At 57.4% G+C, this 21,922-nt stretch overlaps 3 protein-coding genes across 3 annotated transcripts in view; 2 read left to right on the top strand and 1 right to left on the bottom strand.

The window, feature by feature from the left end:
• RNASEH2A (ribonuclease H2 subunit A) overlaps nt 1-21,922 on the top strand; it is a 239,428-nt gene that overhangs the window by 204,529 nt on the left and 12,977 nt on the right. The gene's annotated exons all lie outside the window — the stretch shown is intronic.
• Nucleotides 11,506-13,386, top strand: JUNB (JunB proto-oncogene, AP-1 transcription factor subunit). The gene has a single exon (XM_050770646.1). It carries the CDS (start codon nt 11,846-11,848, stop codon nt 12,887-12,889), a length of 1,044 nt encoding a protein of 347 aa, XP_050626603.1. The 5' UTR covers nt 11,506-11,845; the 3' UTR covers nt 12,890-13,386.
• PRDX2 (peroxiredoxin 2) lies at nt 16,563-21,814 on the bottom strand. Its single transcript, XM_050770842.1, has 6 exons — nt 21,704-21,814; nt 21,123-21,234; nt 20,874-21,027; nt 20,134-20,256; nt 19,822-19,952; nt 16,563-16,906 (listed from the first exon to the last, which is right to left on the bottom strand). Exons 2-6 carry the CDS (start codon nt 21,223-21,225, stop codon nt 16,821-16,823), a joined length of 597 nt encoding a protein of 198 aa, XP_050626799.1. The 5' UTR covers nt 21,226-21,234; nt 21,704-21,814; the 3' UTR covers nt 16,563-16,820.

Genomic DNA, 21,922 nt, shown 5'->3' with positions numbered 1-21,922 from the left:
GGACTCTGGCAGGACCCCTACAGCCCAGATATTGACATCCTGCCAGGAACTCCTAGCTAGTCCCCCCTCCCTGTGTCTGTCTGCGCCTGAGTCCATGTGAAATGTGCTGGGTTTTTTGTTTGTTTGTTTGTTTGTTGTTTTGGAGAGAAAGGGTTTTGCTATGTTGCCCAGGATGGTCTCGACCTCCTGACTTCAAATAATCCCTCTGCCTCTGCCTCCTAAAGTGTTGGGATTTCAGGTGTGAGCCACCGCGCCCGGCCAGATGTGCTGGTCTTTGTAGGTGTGAGATGGAGGATCTGTGACTGTGTGTACACGGGCATGTGTCCTGCATCCATTGTGTCATAAGGCCTTGGAGTTTGTGCAACAGGCTGTGCCTGATTTGATGTGGAGGGGCGGGGATTTGCTTTCAGGGACTGGGGGAGGGGAAATTTGTAACATCCTTGTCTGTAACATCCAGGTTGGGGCCCGGCTTGTTGGCTCACGGCAGTAATCCCAGCACTTTGGGAGGCCAAGGCAGGCAGATCACTTGAGATCAGGAGTTCAAAACCAGCTTGGCCAGCATAGTGAAACCCTGTCTCTACTAATAATACAATAATCAGCCAGGCATGGTGGTGAGTGCCTGTAATCCCAGCTACTCGGGAGGCTGAGGCAAGAGAATCGCTTGAACCTGGGAGGTGGAGGTTGCAGTTAGCTGAGATCGCACCATTACACTCTAGCCTGGGTGACAAAGCAAGACTCCGTCTCAAAAACAACAACAACCAGAAAAACCCATCCAGATTTTAGGGTGACTAGGGAACCTCTAGTGTGTGCCCCTCTGTATCTCTGTATGGTCCAGGCAGAGTTTGGGTAGGGCTCTCTCACTCCAATTGCATCTTCATGTGTTGTGTGTCTGTGTCTACTATATACGTCTATATGGGACCTCACTTTGGGTCTATATCTGTGTCATTCTTTGTGTGAGAAGTGAGGTCATGAAAATAAGACATCAAAGTAAGACAATCAGTGCCTCAATATAGCTTTACCTTGTGTGTCTGTGACCATGTCCTACTTTTGTCTTCGTAGTCTGAGATTGTGTGACCCTGTCATGAGTGTCCTTGGTTTGTCCATGTCCACTTGATATTCTGAGTGTCCCTGTACGTGGCCTCGTCTCTGTGACTGTATCCCATTTGGTGCCCCCTACTTGTGATAACAAGGGTCACGTGATGGCATGACCACCCTATGTGTCTATATGTATCTCTGTGCCACCACAATCTCCATGGAAGAGGTGTGGCTGTGTGACAAACCAAGCCCTGGTGTCCAAGACTATGTCCCTCCCTGTTCCTGTTTTTCTTTCTTTTTGAGACAGGGTCTCCTCTGTTGCCCAGGCTGGAGTGCAGTGGCACGATCATGGCTCAGTGCAGAGTTGAATTCCTGGCCTCAAGTGATCCTCTTACCTCAACCCCCACATACTTGGGACTATAGACACGACTATAGGCATGCACCACCATGCCCAGTTAATTAAGAAAAAATCTTTTTGTGGAGACAAGGGTCTTGCTATGTTGCCCAGGCTGTTCTTGAACTCCTGGCCTCAAGCAATCCTCTGGCCTTGGCCTTCCAAAATGCTGAGATTACAGGCCTGAGCCACTGCGCCCGTCCTACTTTGCTGGATGGAGTTGCTTTATCAGGATGTATCTGCCACCTGCCTGTGTATGAATATGGCTCTGTTTTGCGTCCCTATCACAAACGCTATGTGACTGACGTGCCTGCGTGATTGTCTGCGTCTCCATCCACGTGTGTCCGTGTTCGCTGTGAGGCTGGCTGGACTAGAGAGGGTTGGTGCCAAGATGTGGCAGGTGTATCCTGCGTCCGTGTGACACTGTGGGTCGGGGAGTTTGTTTGTGACCTTGTGTGTAGGGGGCGGGAAGTGGGAGTCAAAGTCACAAAGGACAGCAGGCTGCGCGGACGCAGTGATGTGCGCAGGGGGCCTCCCGCCCGCGCCGTTCTCCTCCGGGAGGGCGCCCTCCCCGCGTTGCGGGGGCGCGTGCGTCGTGCGTGACGTGAGACACGACGGGGGTCGCTGCGTGCGTGGAACCCGACGCGGTCGTGCGTGCGAGCACGGGGAGGGGGGAGGGCGGGAGCTCTGCACTGGCTGCGTGCGCGCGTGCGTGGGCGGTGGCGTGGGCTGGGCGAGCGGAGGCGCGCGGGGCAGGACCAGCCCCGCCCCGGCAGGGACTGTGGGGCGCCGGTGAAACTCGGGAGGGGGCCGCCGTTAACCCCTTCCTGCCCGATCCGAAACTTCTGGCCCCTCGACCAAGGGCGCGGGGGCTTCCCCAGCGCCCGACGGGAGGGCAGTCCCTGTTGGGGGAGGGACCCTTCCCATGGAGCTGAGACCCCTCCAGTTGCCATGGGAACCAGAGCTTCCCGCGCAGCCAGGCGCGTGTTTCCTCTCCCCGCCCAGCCATCCTGCTTTTCCTCCAGCTGCCTAGTCTACCGACAATTCGTTTCCCGCTCGTGATCCCGGGAGAAGGGGGCTGGGGTCGGCGTGGCCCGGGCGTGCAGTGACTCAGGCCAGCCCGGGGGTCCCCTGGCCGCAGCTGGCCTCGCTCCGGCTTCTCCGCCCCCGTGACTCACCCCTCCTGGCTTTCCCCGTGTGTGACTCAGGCCCCTGGGGAGGGGGCTGCGGAGTCTGGGACCCCTCCAGACAGGGGGGCCAAGAACCAAGTTCTGGGGACTTCACTCTCCGCGGGGAAGGCCTCCCCCACCAGCGAGCATCCAAGTGACAGCTACTCCCCTTAGCAGGCCAGAGGCGCTCCCCCCTCACCCCGCCTCTGAATAGGTAGACCCCCCACCCCCACCCCTGCAAACCTCCGGGAACCCAGCCCCCAACCCCTCCTCCCAGCCCACAGGAAGTTTTGGCAGAGCCCGTCGCGGCGATGAAACGGTTAAAGCCGTTTTCTTATTCATTTCATCCAGGGGCCCATTTTGACTCAGAGCAAGCGGCGCCCCCCTCGAGCCTGGCCTCCTGGGGGCCTGGGTGCATACTCTACCCTACATGTACCATTTTAGAAAGGGGAGGAAGGCGCTTGGTGAGCTGGCTGGGGGTCTTGGGTAGCATATAGAGCTGGGTTCAAATCCTGTCTCTGCTCTCATTGCTGCCTGGACCTCAGTTTCCCCATCTGAAAATGAGGGATCATTATGTCCAGCTTATTGGGTTGTTGTGGGGATTAGGTGAATAATAGATGGGACACTCTGCATCCAGGGTTGGGCACAGGAGCCAGGAGAGGGCTCCTCCTGTTTCTCAGGTCTGGGTGTCAGGGTGCCCAGCAGAAGCGAGCCCTTGCCAGGCAGGCCATGCCCCACCCAGGCACTCTAAGGCCATGGGGTTCATGTTGTCCACCCCCTGCCCGAGGCAGGCACCCAGGAAGTGAGAGGCGGGGCAGGAATGAGGCACAACCTGTTGGGCCCGTCACCTCCCCGCCCCCCACCCTCATTCCAGTGCCCTGACAGGGCCCCCCCACGCTGCAGCCCCACCCCCGCCGCCCTGGACGCCTGGGTCCTGACCCGCGGGTGGCCCGAGGGAGGGGACGTCGGATGGAGACTGTGTCTCGGGAACATCCTGTGGACTGCTGGCTGGACAGACGGAGGAGGGTCAGCCCCTCCCGGGGCAGGGCAGACATCGACTGGGGGCAGAGTAAACATGGCCCAGGGTTACCAGACAGGGGGCGGGTGGGGGGCTGTAGGAATGTACACAGACACAGTCACCCCAGGAGAGCCAGTCCAGACACACAAACCCCTGTCACCTTGGCCACAGAGAGACTGCCAGCCAGGGACACACAGACAGGGTCAGACATACAGCTGGGCAAGATGATCCAGCAATGACTGTCACACACGGACACAGTGACAGACAAGACCCTCAAGCAAGAGATGCACACCGTCAAACACGTGAACGCATCCACAGGTCAAAAATATGCAGGCAGGCCATATGTGGTGGGGATAAATCAATCCAGCACATAAGCATGATTGACACACACACAGACTGACATTCAGGTGAGAGGCACACAGCAAGGCAGACACAATGGTGTGTGACACACATGCAAACAAGACAGGCTAGAAACACAGGGGCAAGACAGACACAGAGTGAAGTATATGTGAGACAAGCAGGCAACATGTGCATGCTGATAGGAGAGACAATCACCTTTGGCAGCAGCACCCCGAGAGCCACACGAGAGAAGAATACAGACACAGGCATGCACTGTCAGATTCTGACACGCAAGAGAAGGCAACACACACACACACACACACCAGATCCCCAACTCAGAAGACAGAGACAAGACGAGAGACAAACAAACCTAGGGACAGAGAAGATGTGTTCATAGTATGGCAGAGAGTCCCTGGCACCCTGGCCCACTACTGTTGCACACACATCAGAGATGCTCCTAGGGACACAAAGCCGAAGCCTTAGAGGTACACACCATCTCACCAGGAACACACACATGTGGAACCTGGCAACAGATTGGGCAGATTTGGGCAGACAGACTGACACATTCACAGACATGGTCTGGCCAGACAGTCACACCCAGTGCAGAGAGGCACAGACAGGCCACAGTGGGACATTCATAAACACATCGGCACAGAGAGACCCTGACAGAACCTGCTTGCACACACACATGCGCACGCATACACATGGAGATCAGTAACAGACAAGATACAGATCAGCCATGGAACACACACATGGAAACAAGCCACAGACCTCACACACAGAGACCACACACGCACCAACCAAACACAAACCAACCACAGACCTCTTTTTCACACATACACACACACACACACGCACATTACAGATCGTATACACACATACCAGCCATAGACGTCTTTTTCACAGACACACACACACATACACACCAGTTACAGGTCATATACACACATATATACAGACCAGCCACAGACCTCTTTTACACACTCACTCACACACACACACTACAGATTGTGTACACACATACAGACCAGCCACAGACCACACACACACACATACACACAGACACAGGTTAGCCATAGGAACTCTGAAGCAATCTACACTTACATACATCTAGGCTACGTGCAACCCATCCCATAGAGTTCACACACACACAGAGCAGAATAGACCTCTACACAGCTAGGTCCCACATAGACGTTTGCATCCAGGGCTGGGCACAGAAGCAGGCAGAGGGCTCCTCCTGTCTCTCAGGCCTGGGTGTCAGGGTTGGACCAGCACACACTCTCACACGCATCCTATAGGCCAGCCACATGCTTGCCCCCTGGACCTTGCCAAGGTTCTGTGGGGGCACTGGACACCCCAGTCTGTCTCTGCCCCACAGAGATCCTGGCACTTCCTCTCTCCAAACATCACCCCCACTTCCCTCCCTCTTTGCTTTTGCCACTTCCCCTAGGAGGCCTAGCTCAGCAGCCTCTGCTTCTGCTGGGGTGGGGGCCTGCTATAAAGAGGTCACCCAGGGTCTTGGTGATGCCCAGGTCCCCCAAGGCTTCACCAGCAGTGGCAGGGACGGAAGCAGCTTCCTAGGAAACTCCCCTCATGCCCAACCATGTCAGCCTGGGAGAAAGAGAGAGACTCTCCTTCCTGCTTCCAAGAAAATCCAGCAGCTTCCTCTCCAGGAGAGGGGTTGAGGGACCCCCCAAACCACAGAGGTGGGAGAGGGAGGCTGCTGGTAGGCCAGGAGTTCCTTGGGGAGGGTTCCTGCTGGGCCTCAGATCCACACCCAGGGGCAGGGACACGGGAGGGAGGCTGGGTGCTGTGTGCTGCGACTTGTGGGTTCTCGCCCTGGCCTGCCCACTGGCTGACTCACAGGCAGCCCCCGGCCCAGTTTCCTAGTGAGGGCCCCACCGGTCAGTGGGGCCAGCAGGGAGGGGGGTCACCAGGCTATTTATAAGAAGGAGAAGTCCCTTGTGCCAAGACCAAAAGCCCCGAAGACACTTGTGGGTGGGGGTGGGTGAACTTCCTCCTTATCCTGTGCCCTAGGCCCCAGGCCCTGGGGCATTGGGGAAGCCTGTGCACGGGCTTCTTAGCCAGGTGCTGGTCTGGAGCCCAGGGCCTGGGCAGTACCCAGCTGCCAGTCTGGGCGCTCAGGCCAGGCGGGGGAGGGGGCTGTCCTCCCACCCTCCTCATGGGGCCGGCCTGGCGCCAGTGGGGCGGCTTGAGGGGGTGGTGCCCAGGCCACAAGGGTGACACTGGCAGAGGCCTGGAACCGGCTGTACCAGCTTGGCTGGGCTCCCGCCCTCCCTGTCTGGTCCAATCTCCACCCCCTGCTCAAACACCCATGCAGAGTGCTTGGAGGGACCCTACTCCCACATGCTGGCCTGTCCACAGAGACCTGTGCCCCTCTCTCTGTGCCCGACCACATTTCTCCCCCAATAAAAGGAGACCCTCAGCGGGGTGCGGTGGCTCACACCTGTAATCCCAGCACTTTGGGAGGCCCAGGTGGGAGGATCCCTTGAGGCCAGGAGTTCCAGACCAGGCTAGGCAACAGAATGAGACCCTGTCTCGATAACATATATTTAAAAAAAAACCTTAGCCAGGTGTGTTGTGCTTGTAGTCCCAGTTACTCTGGAGGCTGAGGCAGGAGGATCGCTTTTGCCCAGGAGTTCAAGGCTGCAGTGAGTTATGATTATGTAGCTGAACTCTAGCCTGAGCAACAGAGTGAGATGGTCTTGCTTTGTTGCCCAGGCTGGAGTCCACTGTCAAGATCATGGCTCATGGGATCCTCCTGCCTCAGCCTTCAGAGTAGCTAGGACTACAGGCACACCCCACTGACCCCAGCTAATTTTTACATTTTTTTTTGTAGAGATGGGGGTCTTGCTGTGTTCCCCAGGCTGCCCTTAAAAATTTCTGGGCTGGCCGGGCGCGGTGGCTCAAGCCTGTAATCCCAGCACTTTGGGAGGCCGAGACGGGCGGATCACGAGGTCAGGAGATCGAGACCATCCTGGCTAACACGGTGAAACCCTGTCTCTACTAAAAAAAAAAATACAAGAAAATTAGCCGGGCGAGGTGGCGGGCGCCTGTAGTCCCAGCTACTCGGGAGGCTGAGGCAGGAGAATGGCGTGAACCCGGGAGGCGGAGCTTGCAGTGAGCTGAGATCGCGCCACTGCACTCCAGCCTGGGGCACAGAGCAAGACTCCGTCTCAAAAAAAAAAAAAAAAAAAAAAAAAAAAAAAAAAAAAAATTTCTGGGCTAAGGCTGGGCGAGGTGGATCATGCCTGTAATCCCAGCACTTTGGGAGGCTGAGGCGGGCAGATAACTTCAGGTCAGGAGTTCGAGACCGGCTTGGCCAACATGGTGAAACTCCATCTCTACTAGAAATACAAAAAATTAGCTGGGCGTGGTGGCGCGTGCCTGTAATCCCAGCTACTCTACTCGGGAGGCTGAGGCGGAAGAATCGCTTGAACCTGGGAGGTGGAGGTTGCAGTGAGCTGATATTGTGCCACTGCACTCCACCCTGGGCGACAGAGTGATATTCCGTCTCAAAAAAACAAAAGAAAACAAACAAACAAACAAAAACTCCTGGGCTCAAGTGATCCTCCAGCCTTGGCCTCCCAAAGTGCTGAGATTATAGACATGAGCCACCGCACTTGGCCAAAGTGATGTTCTCTTTAAAAAAAAAACAAGGCCGGGCGCGGTGGCTCAAGCCTGTAATCCCAGCACTTTGGGAGGCCGAGACGGGCGGATCACGAGGTCAGGAGATCGAGACCATCCTGGCTAACACGGTGAAACCCCGTCTCTACTAAAAAATACAAAAAACTAGCCGGGCGAGGTGGCGGGCGCCTGTAGTCCCAGCTACTCGGGAGGCTGAGGCAGGAGAATGGTGTAAACCCGGGAGGTGGGGCTTGCGGTGAGCTGAGATCCGGCCACTGTACTCCAGCCTGGGCAACACAGCGAGACTCCGTCTCAAAAAAAAAAAAAAGGGCCGGGCGTGGTGGCTCACGCCTATAATCTTAGCACTTTGGGAGGCTCAGGCTGGCAGATCACAAGATCAGGAGTTGGAGACCAGCCTGACCAATATGGTGAAACCCCTTCTGTACTAAAGATACAAAAATTAGCTGGGCATGGTGACATGCGCCTGTAATCCCGGCTACTCAGGAGGGTGAGGCAGGAGAATCGCTTGAACCCAGGAGGCGGAGGTTGCAGTGAGCCAAGATCACGCCATTGCACTCCAGCCTGGGTGACAGAGCAAGACTCTGTCTCAAAAAACAAACAAAACACCAAAAAAAAGAGACCTTTCATGAGATGGCCTGCAGCTGGTACTGCATACATGCTTCTCTGGTTGTCATTATCCACAATATAGTGGCTAATGCTCTGAAGCTAGACAGCTTGGATTGCATCTCAACTCTAGTGCTTATAGCTGTTGGACACCAGACAAGTTCCTTAATCTCCTGTGCTTCAGTTTCTCATCTGTTAAATGGGGATACAAATAACATGCATTTTGCTGGATTGTTGGAAGCAGTCGATGACTTATTTTATGTTAACCACTTAGAAGGGTGCCTAGCCCACAGTAAGAGCCTTATAAGTGTTGGCTATTAAAATAATTATTATTATTTTCAGCCTGTCTGTCTTAAGTGTCTCTGAGTCTTACTGTCTGTCTGCATGACGCTAACCTTGAACCCATTTGTCTCTCTGGGCATCTCTCCCTGCCCTGACCCCCTGCCCCCATACACCCACTCTTCCTTGCCCTCCTCCTGGGATGGACTCTCTGGGATGGTCTCACCTCTCTCTAGAACTCCCCTCTGGCATGGCCAGCCTCAGCCCTGGCCGGGGCTGAATTACCGTGGCCTCCTGTCTTGTGGGACCTGCAGGTTAGCTTCCCAAGGTGCTGCCCTCTGGCCTGCCCTACCCAACCCCCCAACGCTGCCCACTGTGCCCCCACAGGCCCAGCCAGATGTCAGCTGCAGTTATTAGCCTGGGCGGGAGACACAGGCCTGGCAGCGTGCCTGCCAGACTCACAGGCCTCCGGAATCTCCCTTGAGCCTAGGGCGGGGGAGGGGAGCCATTCAAGCAAGGGGAAGAAGGGAGGGGGCATTTAGGGGTCACAGGGACCCTCCAAGGACGGGACGCCCCCAGCTTCTGCTGGGACCTTCCTCCGGCAAGGCCACTGCACTGCTGGACTTCCCCCTGCCCCCACATAGCTCAGTTTCTTTTTCGCCTCTTTCGTTTTCCTTCTCTTTCCCACACTTGGTGAGATCTAGGCTGCCCCAGAAAGGCTGTTTAACCCCTATCCCTTAGCCTCTTTCTACCCTAAAGAAGAGACAGGCTCTCTTCATCCTCCAGAAGACAGAGGCCTGGGAAGCTGAGAGAGAGAGAGACTAGGCTTCTCACCTCTTGGTCTAGTGGGTTCACACACAAACTGCTCGGAAGTCCCACCTTAAGTCTAACTGGAAGCCTCACCATCTGCACCTCGCCGCAGCCCTTCCCCGGGAAGGGGCTCTGGGTTCCCTTATATTATCCCCTTAGATTTTTAGGTCTTCTCTGACTGGGGGAGGGAAGCCCTCAGATGAAGGAGCCACTCTAGGGAAGGAGGGGGGGCTCCCTCTAGGTATTCTGGATGATGGATGGATGGGACCCGCAGACTCAAACGAGAGTGGGGCCCCTGACCCACATGAGTGAGTGCGGGGTGTTGGGAAAGGAGCCCCAGACCTGGCAGAAGGGAAGGGCACCCCACCCGAGGGAGGAGGCGGCCGCCGTTCCAGCCCGCCCAGGCGCCGGGGGCGCCTCGAGGCATCGGCCCGCCCTCTCCGCGCCCCGTCGGGCCGGGGGCGAAGTCCGACCCAGGCCCGCGGGCAGGCGGGGACCTGCCGGGCTGGGTTGGGCCAGGCCCGGCCTGGCAGGACGCAGCCCCAGAGCGGCGGGGCGGGGCGGGGCTGGGCCAGGCGGCCGTGGGGGCCCCGGGGGCGGCGGTCGGGGCTGGTCGGGACTAGCAGTCCGGGGGCCCAGGCGCGCCCTGGGTCCTGGCAGATACTCGAGCTCCCCACTTCTGGCTCTGGGCCCCAGGACAGCGCTGGTCCCACCTCTTCCTGTGCCCTAATATGGGCGGCGGGGAGACACTCCGGGGGCCGCCCCGCCCTCAGTCCTGCCTGCGGACTCCCGCCTGTTGCCATGGCGACCAGGCCCCGCTCCTCGACTGCGTCCCCCGCCGTCGGGCCAATGGAACAGTCCCATGTTGCCTGCCTCCGCGGTCCCCTGCAGGCGCAGCGGGCGGAACCATTGCTTGAGGGGAGAGGATGGTGGCTGGAGGCTTCCGCGGCTGGGCAGGCTCCACGCACCCGGGCCTCCGCGGGGGCTCGCACGCCCAGGTTCCTCTTCCGAGGCGCAGGATGCGGCGGGACCCAGGGCGGGGCGCACGGTCCCGTAGGATCCAAGTGACGGAGACAGGGCCGGGCTCCTTCCCCCGGGGCTGTTGCCACACTTCCTGCCTCGGCGCTCTTTCCCCAGCCTGTTTCTAAGGAAGGGAGTGGGGTTGGGCGACCGCGCCCCAGCCGTCGGGCTGGGTCCAGGCTCCAGGAGCCGACACGGTGTCGGGCAAAGCCCAGGGTCAATAGGGGAGAGTTTTAGGATGGGGGACAGAGAATACAGATGCCTAGGAGGTTACCCACGAGGGGGAGCACCAGTCGTGGAAGATCCAGCAGTCCTGGTGCGCAGGACCCTCAAAGCCCCCTCCTCGCATGTCAACTGAGTACCCTCTTATTGTCTTCTCTGCTCCGAAGATGTGTCCGGACCCTTCTGACTCTCTCCTTCATCCGGGCTTCGCAGATGACCCCAGTGGTCACCAGTTTCTGGCAGACTTGTCTCCATCTTCTACCCTGCATATTTTACCTGCCTCAGTGTACCGCAGGACGCTTACTCGCTTTCTGCATACCTAGATTTCCCCTAATTCCTCCTTCCCAATTACGGGAGAGCCCTCAGACCTTCCCATGGGCTCCTGGACCCTACTCATTTCTTTCAATTTAATGGGTCGTGCAGCTCCGCCCACTCACCCCTTTTGATCTCTCCCCTCCTCCATCCTGTGAAAATTCCAGCCCCGCATCCTTCTATGCTCGGGACCCCCAGTCAATTCCTGGGTCAGGTGTCTCCTTACCCCTCCCGATTTACCGTGCTTAACCCTCATTCCTGCTTTTTGGGGTCTCCCAATGAATTGTCCTACCCCTCTCGTATTCTGGGTACCTCAGGGGTTTCTTCGCACACCCTGAGATCCTCACCCTACTTGCTGCGTACCAGGTCCTGGTATTTGTCCAGTGGACTTCAATGAAATCATCCTCCTCCCTGAAACCCCTCACTCATGTGCCTGGGCCCCCAGGCCTCCTTCCATGCGTACCCCGGGGTCCTTTGAGCCCCTCCCCCTGCAGGCCCGCCGAGCCACCCGGCCCGTGGCCGCTGTTTACAAGGACACGCGCTTCCTGACAGTGACGCGAGCCGCCTCCTCCCCTTCCCCACGCTCGAAGAGGGGGGCGCGGGGGCCCGGCTTCGGCGACGGCCAATCGGAGCGCACTTCCGTGGCTGACTAGCGCGGTATAAAGGCGTGTGGCTCAGGCTGAGCGGCTGGGACCTTGAGAGCGGCCAGGCCAGCTTCGGAGCCAGCAGGGAGCTGGGAGCTGGGGGAAACGACGCCAGGAAAGCTATCGCGCCGGAGAGGGCGACGGGGGCTCGGGAAGCCTGACAGATCTTTTGCGCACAGCTGCCGGCTGGCTGCTCCCCGCCCGCGCCAGCCCCCGAGAACGCGCGACCAGGCACCCAGTCCGGCCACCGCAGCGGAGAGCTCGCCGCTCGCTGCAGCGAGGCCCGGGGCGGCCCCGCAGGGACCCTCCCCAGACCGCCTGGGCCGCCCGGATGTGCACTAAAATGGAACAGCCCTTCTACCACGACGACTCATACACAGCTACGGGATACGGCCGGGCCCCTGGTGGCCTCTCTCTACACGACTACAAACTCCTGAAACCGAGCCTGGCGGTCAACCTGGCCGACCCCTACCGGAGTCTCAAAGCGCCTGGGGCTCGGGGACCCGGCCCAGAGGGCGGCGGTGGCGGCAGCTACTTTTCTGGTCAGGGCTCGGACACCGGCGCGTCTCTCAAGCTCGCCTCTTCGGAGCTGGAACGCCTGATCGTCCCCAACAGCAACGGCGTGATCACGACGACGCCTACACCCCCGGGACAGTACTTTTACCCCCGCGGGGGTGGCAGCGGTGGAGGTGCGGGGGGCGCAGGGGGCGGCGTCACCGAGGAGCAGGAGGGCTTCGCCGACGGCTTTGTCAAAGCCCTGGACGATCTGCACAAGATGAACCACGTGACACCCCCCAACGTGTCCCTGGGCGCTAGCGGGGGGCCCCCGGCTGGGCCCGGGGGCGTCTACGCCGGCCCGGAGCCACCTCCCGTTTACACCAACCTCAGCAGCTACTCCCCAGCCTCTGCGTCCTCGGGAGGCGCCGGGGCTGCCGTCGGGACCGGGAGCTCATACCCGACGGCCACCATCAGCTACCTCCCACACGCGCCACCCTTCGCCGGTGGCCACCCGGCGCAGCTGGGCTTGGGCCGCAGCGCCTCCACCTTTAAGGAGGAACCGCAGACCGTGCCGGAGGCGCGCAGCCGGGACGCCACGCCGCCGGTGTCCCCCATCAACATGGAAGACCAAGAGCGCATCAAAGTGGAGCGCAAGCGGCTGCGGAACCGGCTGGCGGCCACCAAGTGCCGGAAGCGGAAGCTGGAGCGCATCGCGCGCCTGGAGGACAAGGTGAAGACGCTCAAGGCCGAGAACGCGGGGCTGTCGAGTACCGCCGGCCTCCTCCGGGAGCAGGTGGCCCAGCTCAAACAGAAGGTCATGACCCACGTCAGCAACGGCTGTCAGCTGCTGCTTGGGGTCAAGGGACACGCCTTCTGAGCGCCCCCTGTCCCCTTACGGACACCCCCTCGCTTGGACGGCTGGGCGCACGTCTCCCACTGGGGTCCAGGGAGCAGGCGGTGGGCACCCACCCTGGGACCTGGGGGCGCCTCAAACCACACTGAACTCCCGCCCTGCGCCCAGTCCTTCCACCTCGACGTTTACAAGCCCCCCCTTCCACATTTTTTTGTATGTTTTTTTTCTGCTGGAAACAGACTCGATTCATATTGAATATAATATATTTGTGTATTTAACAGGGAGGGGAGGAGGGGGCGATCGCGGCGGAGCTGGCCCCGCCGCCCGGTACTCAAGCCCGCGGGGACATTGGGAAGGGGACCCCCGCCCCCTGCCCTCCCCTCTCTGCAACGTACTGTGGAAAAGAAACACGCACTTAGTCTCTAAAGAGTTTATTTTAAGACGTGTTTGTGTTTGTGTGTGTGTTTGTTCTTTTTATTGAATCTATTTAAGTAAAAAAAAAAAAATTTGTTCTTTATTAATTTGTTGTCTTTTTTTCCAAGCTGGGAGGGCGGAGGGAAAAAAAAGCACTGGTGTGCCCCCAGCTCAGTGCTGTTGGTGGCTCGGTCCTGTATGTGTCCCCCTCGTCGGCTCTGCGCAGGCATCTTGTGGTCCCAACCCGGGAGTCCCACCCTTCCCGCGTCCCCGGATCTCCAGGGTTGGATGGTTGGGGCGCGGGACGCAGTCCAGGGACACAGTAGCTGAAGGCAGGGCGCTGGGGGCGAGACGCGGAGCGCGCAGGCGCGGCCCCGCCCAGCAGTGCGCGCCGGGGCTTTCCCCGCTGACGCAGCGGAAGCGCTGCCCATACAAGGACCGATTCTGCCCAGTGACGCGACCGCGGTCTCTGGGCAGATTCCGGGAATCCCCTCCCCCGCTCTGCCGGGCAGGGCCGCAGCGCCGGGAAGGGGGCCGGGATTTTCCCGGGCAGGCGGCTGCCCGGGCACGGAAAGCCCCAGGCCTGGGTCCAGAGGGCCCGCGGTGGGCGGGCAGCGCTCCTGGGCCCCGGGAGCCACCTCTGTGCTACCTTCAAGACACTGGCGCCTGGGCCCCGCCGCGCCCACGCCCCCTCCGTCTGACCTGACCGGGGCAGAGGGTTGCTGCTGCTTCGGCGGCTTTGCCGACACCCTCCCCTCTACCCCCACCCCCGCCAGGAAGGGCGGCGCCCGCCTGCCAGCTTCCCCTCCCGGGTGCCAGGCCAGGAGCGGGGCGACTGCCAGGTCTGGTCCTGCCGGGGCGGCTGCTCGGGCCGCTGGGCGCCGCCACCGCCCTCGCGCTGGGCTCCCTCCCGCGCAGCTGGGACACTTGGGGGTGGGGGTGCCGGTGCGGGTGCTGCTGGCACGCCTGGAGGGAGTCTGGCCGGCTTCGGGGCTGTAAGCTCCCAGAGCAGTGGAGAAAAACAGGTAGAGAAACTAGACAGGCAGTAAGGTGAGTGGAACAGACACTTCATCAATTCATTTGTGCAATACCTAGAACAACTAGACCCTGGAGACACAGCCTGGACCCCTCCAGACAAGACAATAAATAAACAAGCAAGCATGGTTCTTCAGAGGTGGTGGTAAGTGCTAGTAAGAGGGAAAAAAAAAACCACACACACACACACACAGGTCAAGGTGGCAGTGATGGGGCAGAGAGGAAAGTTGCTTTGTAAAATGGAGTGGGAACATGGACCTTTAACGGGGCGACTTTTTCTTTTTTATGTTTTAGAGACCGGTCTTGCCCTGTTGCCCAGGTTGGAGTGCAGTGGTGCAATCATAGCTAACTGCAGCCTAGACCTTCTGTGCTCAAGCAGTTCCTCCCACTTCAGCTTCCCAACTAGCTAGTACAGGCACACACCACTGTGCCTGGCTAATTTTGTTTACTTTTGTAGAGATGGGGTCTGCTATGTTGCCCTGGCTGGTCTGGAACTCCTGGGTCAAGCAGTCCTCCTGCCTTGGCCTTTCAAAGCACTGGGATTCCAGGCGTGAGCCACCGGGCTTGTCTCTCAGTGACTTTTTTTTTTTTTTTTTTTTTTTTTTTTGAGACAGATTCTTGCTCTGTCACCCAGACTGGAGTGCAGTGGTGTGCTCTTGGCTCACTGCAACCTCTGCCTTTTGGGTTCAAGCAATTCTCCTACCTTAGCCTCCCAAGTAGCTGGGATTATAGGTGCCTGCCACCATGCCCGGCTAATTTTGTATCTTTAGTAGAGACGGGGTTTTGGCACGTTTGCCAGGCTGGTCTTGAACTCTTGACCTGAGGTCATCTGCCAGCCTCGGCCTCCAAAGTGCTAGGATTACAGGTGTGAGCCATTGTGCGTGGCTGTGACTTTTCAACAGATTCGAAGAAGTGGGGTCCTGAGAAAATCCTGGGTAATAACAGCATCAGAGGTAACAGGTTTTGTTTGTTTTTGAGATGGAGTCTCCCTCTGTCACCCAGGCTGGAGTGCAGTGGCTCGATTTCAGTTTACTGCAACCTCCACCCACAGGATTCAAGCGATTCTCCTGCCTCAGCCTCCCAAGTAGCTGGGTCTACAGGCGTGCATCATCATGCCAGGCTAATTTTTATTTTTATATTTTTAGTAGAGAGGGTTTAATCATGTTGGCCAGGCTGGTCTCAAACCCCTGACCTCAGGTGATCCGCCTGCCTTGGTCTCCCAAAGTGCTGGGATTACCAGTGTGAGCCATCCCGCTCAGCTGAGAGCAGCTCTTAAATGGCAAAATTTTTGTAGCCAGGTGAGCCTGTGAAAGAACAGCAGGAAGCCAGCGTGTCTGTAATTTGAGTGAACCACAACAGGGCAGATATTTAGGGAGACTGAGCAGGGGCCTTGGGGAGGAGTGTAGATTAAATTCCAAGGGCGATGAGTGACCCTTAGAGGGTATTAGGTGGGTACCAGCATTAATAGTGGATCCATGGATTAAATGAGCATATTAGCCCTGTTCTGTAGGAGGAAATTGGGGCATAGAGTAACAAAACTACTTGCCTGAACGCACACAATATTAAACTGCACCCCTGGGAACCCTGCCTTGCTGCTAATACCTGCCTCCTAGCCTAACTGCCACCCTCCCACCCCAGGGGCAGACAGGCAATCTTTCCAGCCTGGGGTGGGGCAGAGCTCACAGCAGGGACTCTGCACTCTGCACGTAGCTCAGGCTCTCATTCTTGGTTCTGCTCTTAAGACTGGGTCCCCACCCTCTTCCCCATAAGACTAGACTGGGCTGGGTTCCTTCCAGCTCGAGGAAGCCATCTTAGGAACTAGGAACTGGGCCCCACACAGGGGTCTCGGCCCCCAGCTTCACATAACTCATCACCTACAACTTTTACCACGTGCATAGTGATCTGGGTTTGCAGTCCTATTTTACTGTTGAAGAGACCCAGAGACGATCACAGCTCTTAAATGGTATTTGAACCCGGGCTGGCTGGTGACAAAATGTGGGCGCTGCCTTGTATGGCCAGATTTCTGGATGTAGGGCATCCTGGGATTTGCAAGGGACAGAGGCATGCCCTACTCCTCGGAAACCGCCTTGAGCGCAAGGAAGAAAAGAGCAGGCACTGAGCATGTGATAAGACCGCCACCGTGTGGCGAAGATGAGCAACCACAGGGTCAGTTTCCCAAGCCTGAGCCCGGAGAAGGGAGGGTGTTGCAGGGGAGGACGAAAGGAGAGAGCACATCAACACAGATTTACACCTGTCCCTAATACTTTATTGGTCACCTCTAGGCCTGTGTGCGGCTAGGTGGGCTCGGGGGAGGGCGTCACTATTCAGCTCCTAGGTGGAGGCATGAGAAGGCCTTGGCCTAGCCCTCCAGGGTCCCAGACTGTAGGGTTTGGAGGGGCAGGTCTGGCCTTTCTTGGGTCAGCACAGGGCACCCAGGTGGGGGCACAGGTGGACACCCAGCACAGGCACCTAGGTAGGGGCACAAGCTTACTATCCGTTGGCTAGCCTAATTGTGTTTGGAGAAATATTCCTTGCTGTCATCCACGTTGGGCTTAATCGTGTCACTGCCAGGCTTCCAGCCAGCGGGACAAACTGTGGGAAGACACAAGGATGCGCATGAAAGCTACAGCCCCAGGTTCAAGGTGAAGCAAACAAGGGCCTGTGTTGCAGAAGAAAATGCTGTAAGTGGTTCAGGCCCAGGAATGTGGATATTAAGAGAAGCCCTCCAGCCGGGCGCTGTGGCTCACGCCTGTAATCCCAGCACTTTGGTGGGCAGATCACGAGGTCAGGAGACCGAGACCATCCTGGCTAACACAGTGAAACCCTGTCTCTACTAAAAATACAAAAAAAAAAATTAGCCGGGCGTGGCGGCGGGTGCCTGTAGTCCCAGCTACTCAGGAGGCTGAGGCAGGAGAATGGCGTGAACCCGGGAGACGGAGCTTGCAGTGAACCGAGGTGGTGTCACTGCACTCCAGCCTGGGCAACAGAGCAAGACTCTGTCTCAAAAAAAAAAAAAAAAAAAAAAAAGAGAAGCCCTCCAAGCCCAGTTCAGTATTTTTCTTTTCTTTTTTTTTTTTTTTTTTTGAGACAGAGTCTTGCTCTGTTGCCCAGGCTGAAGTACAGTGGCATGATCTCAGCTCATGCAACCTCTACCTCCTGGGTTCAAGCGATTCTCGTGCCCCAGACTCCCAAGTAGCTGGAATTACAGGGGTGCACCACCATGCCTGGCTAATTTTTGTATTTTTGGTGGAGACCACGTTAGCCACGCTTATCTTGAACTCCTGACCTCAAGTCATCTGCCCATCTTGGCCTCCCAAAGTGCTAGGATTACAGGTGTGAGCCACCATGCCCAGCCAAGTTCAGTATTTTCTCTTTTTCTTTTCTTTTTCTTTTGAGACAGAGTCCTGTTCTGTCGCCCAGGCTGGAGTGCAGTGGTGTGATTTCGGCTCACTGCAACCTCCGTCTCCTGGGTTCAAGCGATTCTTCTGCCTCAGCCTCCTGAGTAGCTGGGACTACAAGTGCCCGCCACCACGCCCTGCTAATTTTTTGGTACTTTTAGTAGAGACAGGGTTTCACCATATTGGTCAGGCTGATCTCAAACTCCTGACCTCAGGTGATCCACCCCCCTTGGCCTCCCAAAGTGCTAGGATTACAGGCGTGGGCCACTGCGCCTAGCCAAGTTCAGCATTTTTTAGTTGGTGTGTTTCCTACCCTTAATTCTTAAATTTCTTTTTGCCACCCACCTCTCCTTTTTCTTTTTTTTTTTTTTTTGAGACGGACTTTCACTTCACTCTTCTTGCCCAGGCTGGTGTACAATGGCACGATCTCGGCTCACTGCAACTTCAGCCTCTCAGCTTCAAGTGATTCTCCTGCCTCAGCCTGCCAAGTAGCTGGGATTACAGGCATGTACCACCACGCCCGGCTAATTTTGTATTTTTAGTAGAGACGGGGTTTCTCCATGTTGGTCAAGCTGGTCTCGAACTCCCAACCTCAGGTGATGCACCCTCCTAGGCCTCCCAAAGTGCTGGGATTACAGGTGTGAGCCATGACATCTGGCCTCTTTTTTCTTTTTCTTTTCTTTTTTAAGAGATGGGTTATTCCTATGTTGCCTAGGCTGGACTCAAACTCCTAGGCTTAAGCAATCTTCTGCCTCACTCTCCAGAGTAGGTGGAACTACAGGCATGAGACAGCATCTTCCTGTCTTTTCGGCCCCTTTAACCCCATCTTTGTCCCTCTGCCCCACCCCTACAGGTTTTGTTATTGTTTTTTTTGTTTTTTGTTTTTTGTTTTTTTTTGAGATGGAGTCTCACACTGGGCCTGGGCTGGAGTGCAGTGGTGCGATCTCGGCTCACTGCAACCCCCTCCCGGGTTCAAGCAATCCTCCTGCATCAGCCTCCCAAGTAGCTGGGATTACAGGCACCCACCACCATGCCCAGTTAATTTTTTTGTATTTTTAGTAAAGACAGGGTTTCACTATGTTGACCAGGCTGGTCTCAAACTCCTGACCTGTGATCCACCCACCTTGGCCTCCCAAAATGCTGCTGGGATTACAGGCGTGAGCCACTGTGCCCGGCCTGTTTGTTTTTTGAGACAAGGTCTTGCTGTGTCACCCAGGCTGGAGTGCAGTGGTGCGATCATAGCTCACTGCAGTCTCGACCTCCCAGGCTCAAGCGATCCTCCGGCCTCAGCCTCCTGAGTAGCTGGGACTATAGGTATGCTTCACAAGCCAGGCTAACTGTTGCCCAAGCTGGAGTACAATGGTACGATCTCGGCTCACTGTAACCTCCGCCTCCCAGATTCAAGAGAACTCCTGCCTCAGTCTCTCAAGTAGCTGGGATTACACGCACATGCCACCATGCCCAGCTAATTTTTTTGTGTTTTTTTTTTTTTTGAGACAGAGTCTCGCTGTGTCTCCCAGGCTGGAGTGCAGTGGCATGATCTCGGCTCACTGCAAGCTCCGCCTCCCGGGTTCACGCCATTCTCCCGCCTCAGCCTCCCAAGTAGCTGAGACTACAGGCGCCTGCCACCACACCCGGCTAGTTTTTTGTATTTTTAGTAGAGACGGAGTTTCACCATGTTAGCCAGGATAGTCTCGATCTCCTGACCTCGTGATCCACTCGCCTCCGCCTCCCAAAGTGCTGGGATTACAGGCTTGAGCCACCGCGCCCGGCCAATTTTTTTGTGTTTTTAGTAGAGACGGGGTTTCACCATGTTGGTCAGGCTGGTCTCAAACTCCTGACCTCAGGTGATCCACCCGTCACAGCCTCCCAAAGTGCTGGCATTACAGGCGTGAGCCACTGAGCCCAGCTCCTTTGTCCACCTTGGTTGAATGTCAGGGGTATTTGTCTCCTACCACACTAGAAACTTCCTGCAGACAAACCCCTGAGCTGAATCTTCTTTGGGGCCCTAACACCCATCTGGACAGGTCAGAGGACAGGCAGTGAATGTTTGCATGAGTGACAGAGGCACTGAGTATGTACCCATGTGTCATGTGTGTTTCTGCTCACCTTCTCCATGCTCGTCTGTGTACTGGAAGGCCTGGACCAGCCGCAGAGCCTCATCCACGGAGCGTCCCACAGGCAAATCATTAACAGTGATCTGGCGAAGGACACCCTTGCCATCGATGATAAATAGGCCCCTGAAGACATCAGGGTTCCCAGTAAGGAGCTGGGAGCTCCCACTGCCAGAGACAAGGAAGGGACTACCAACCACCCGCTGCTAGCCACAGGGCTGGGGGCAGAGAAGACATTGTACAGGAGTGGTTCCAGCTCCACAGGAATGGGGGGTCTCCATGAGCCGGGCTGAGGGTCCCACAGTACCTGTAGGCAATGCCTTCATCTGTTTTCAGCACGCCGTAATCCTCAGACAAGCGTCTGGTCACGTCAGCAAGCAGGGGGATGTTCAGGGGGCCCAAGCCTCCTTCCTTCCGGGGGGTGTTGATCCTGGGAGTAGAGGAGATAGAGTTGGGGCCTCAGGATGCCTGGTACAGCCGGGTCCTCACCCTGTGGGCCCAATGTGATAAGCACTGGAGGCCAAAGATAAGGGGCTTTAAAGTAGGCTGCTGGGAGCCTCACCCACCCCACCCTGGGTTGGGTACAAGGACTTCCCACAGCTGGGAAGACTAAGCTTGAGAGGCCACGCTCCAGCTAAGTGGCTTCACATGTGCTTGTAACTTGCAGCATCACCCAGGAGAGAGCCCGTGTTAAGAGTTCCCGTCCTCCTCTAGCTGTGTCATGGGGTACAGCTCTTCACTTAGGTGAACCCGAGTTTCCATCTTTATGAAATAGGGCAGCACAGCCTCCCTCCTGGGAACTAGTAGATAGAGCAGATAAAGTTGCATCTGAGTTGCATCTGCAATTCTATGTGCCAAACAACTAGCTCAACTAGCTGCCAAATGCTAATTACTGCCATCCTTAAAAACTTGGGCGGCAATATTTCCATTATTTTCAAGATGGGGAAACGCAGGTTCCAGAGATTAAGCAATGGTCATGAAGCCACACAGCTCGGACCCGAGGGTGTGAGCTTAGCTGCAACCTCCTTCTCTGGCCCCTGCTCATACCAAGCCAGGTGGGTGAACTGAGAGTCCACCGAGACGCCCAGCACTTCGCAGCCCAGCTTGCGGAAGTCCTCGGCACGGTTGCTGAACGCGATGATCTCCGTGGGGCACACAAAAGTGAAGTCCAGAGGGTAGAAAAAGAGGACCACGTACTTCCCTGGGGAGGAGGGACCAAGAGGAGTTAGGGCCCAGCCTCTCTCATGCACGGCCCCGCTTCTGCTTCTACCTGGGTCCGCTCCGGGCTGCGCTCACCTTTGTAGTCCGACAGCTTCACCTCTTTGAAGGCGCCGTCAACCACTGCTGTGGCCTTGAAGTCAGGGGCTGGCTTTCCGATGCGCGCGTTACCGGAGGCCATGACTGAAAGCTGAGACCCCTGTCCGGTCAGTGCGCCCGGGAAGACCCTTTGTCCTCCCACCCCAAGGTCGCGCTGCGTGCTGGGCCCTGTGACTGAGTCAGCACGGCGGAGGCGACAGCACCAACCCTCACCCTCCCGGGTACCGGGTCTGCGAAGCCCAGAGGCTGCCGGAGACCCGCCCTCCTGACCAGAGCACGAGTGACCCAGCCACTGCCACTAGCACCCCACGAGCGAGTGGGCCGGAGCGCGGTGTCGCAAGCCCCAAGTCCAGAAGGAGACAGTGAGGCCCCCTCGAGCAGGGGGCGGGGAACAGGGCGATCGGGCCTGCACTGCAAGGCTGTGGCCTCGGTTTCCCCCGCAAGGACAAAGGAGGCCACTACAGCGGATGGAAAACAAAGGCGGCCAGCACTGAGGTCAGGATCCGGCCAAAGCAGCTTGAAGGGGGTCCTCCCGCCAGGTGCACTCTGTGTGTCTATACCTGCGTGGGCAAGGGCTAGACGCACGGACGATCACACGTGTGGACCCGCGTTCTCAGCGCCAAGTGAGCCCTGGGCCGCGAAGCCTTTTATGCCCGGCCCGAACCAAGATGTGCGCTGCGCAGGGGAGGGAGCAAACGAGCCGAGCGGTCGGGTCCACTGCACCCTCAGGTGCGGGGGAGCGTGCGGCCGAGTCCATGCGCCTGCGGGAGCCGGGGGGA

Source organism: Macaca thibetana, chromosome 19, assembly GCF_024542745.1.
Source record: "Macaca thibetana thibetana isolate TM-01 chromosome 19, ASM2454274v1, whole genome shotgun sequence".
In the NCBI taxonomy this organism is placed as follows: domain Eukaryota; kingdom Metazoa; phylum Chordata; class Mammalia; order Primates; family Cercopithecidae; genus Macaca; species Macaca thibetana.
The sequence above is the reverse complement of the archived record's forward strand: the minus strand, read 5'-3'. Positions and strand labels throughout refer to the sequence as shown.

Coding starts and splice junctions, on each gene's coding strand:
- JUNB (XM_050770646.1), top strand. CDS start 11,846: ATGTGCACTAAAATGGAACAGCCCTTCTACCACGACGACTCATACACA.
- PRDX2 (XM_050770842.1), bottom strand. CDS start 21,225: ATGGCCTCCGGTAACGCGCGCATCGGAAAGCCAGCCCCTGACTTCAAG. Junction 21,028..21,122: donor GAAGCTGTCGGACTACAAAG/GTGAGCGCAGCC, acceptor CCTCCTCCCCAG/GGAAGTACGTGGTCCTCTTT. Junction 19,953..20,133: donor GATGAAGGCATTGCCTACAG/GTACTGTGGGAC, acceptor TGATGTCTTCAG/GGGCCTATTTATCATCGATG.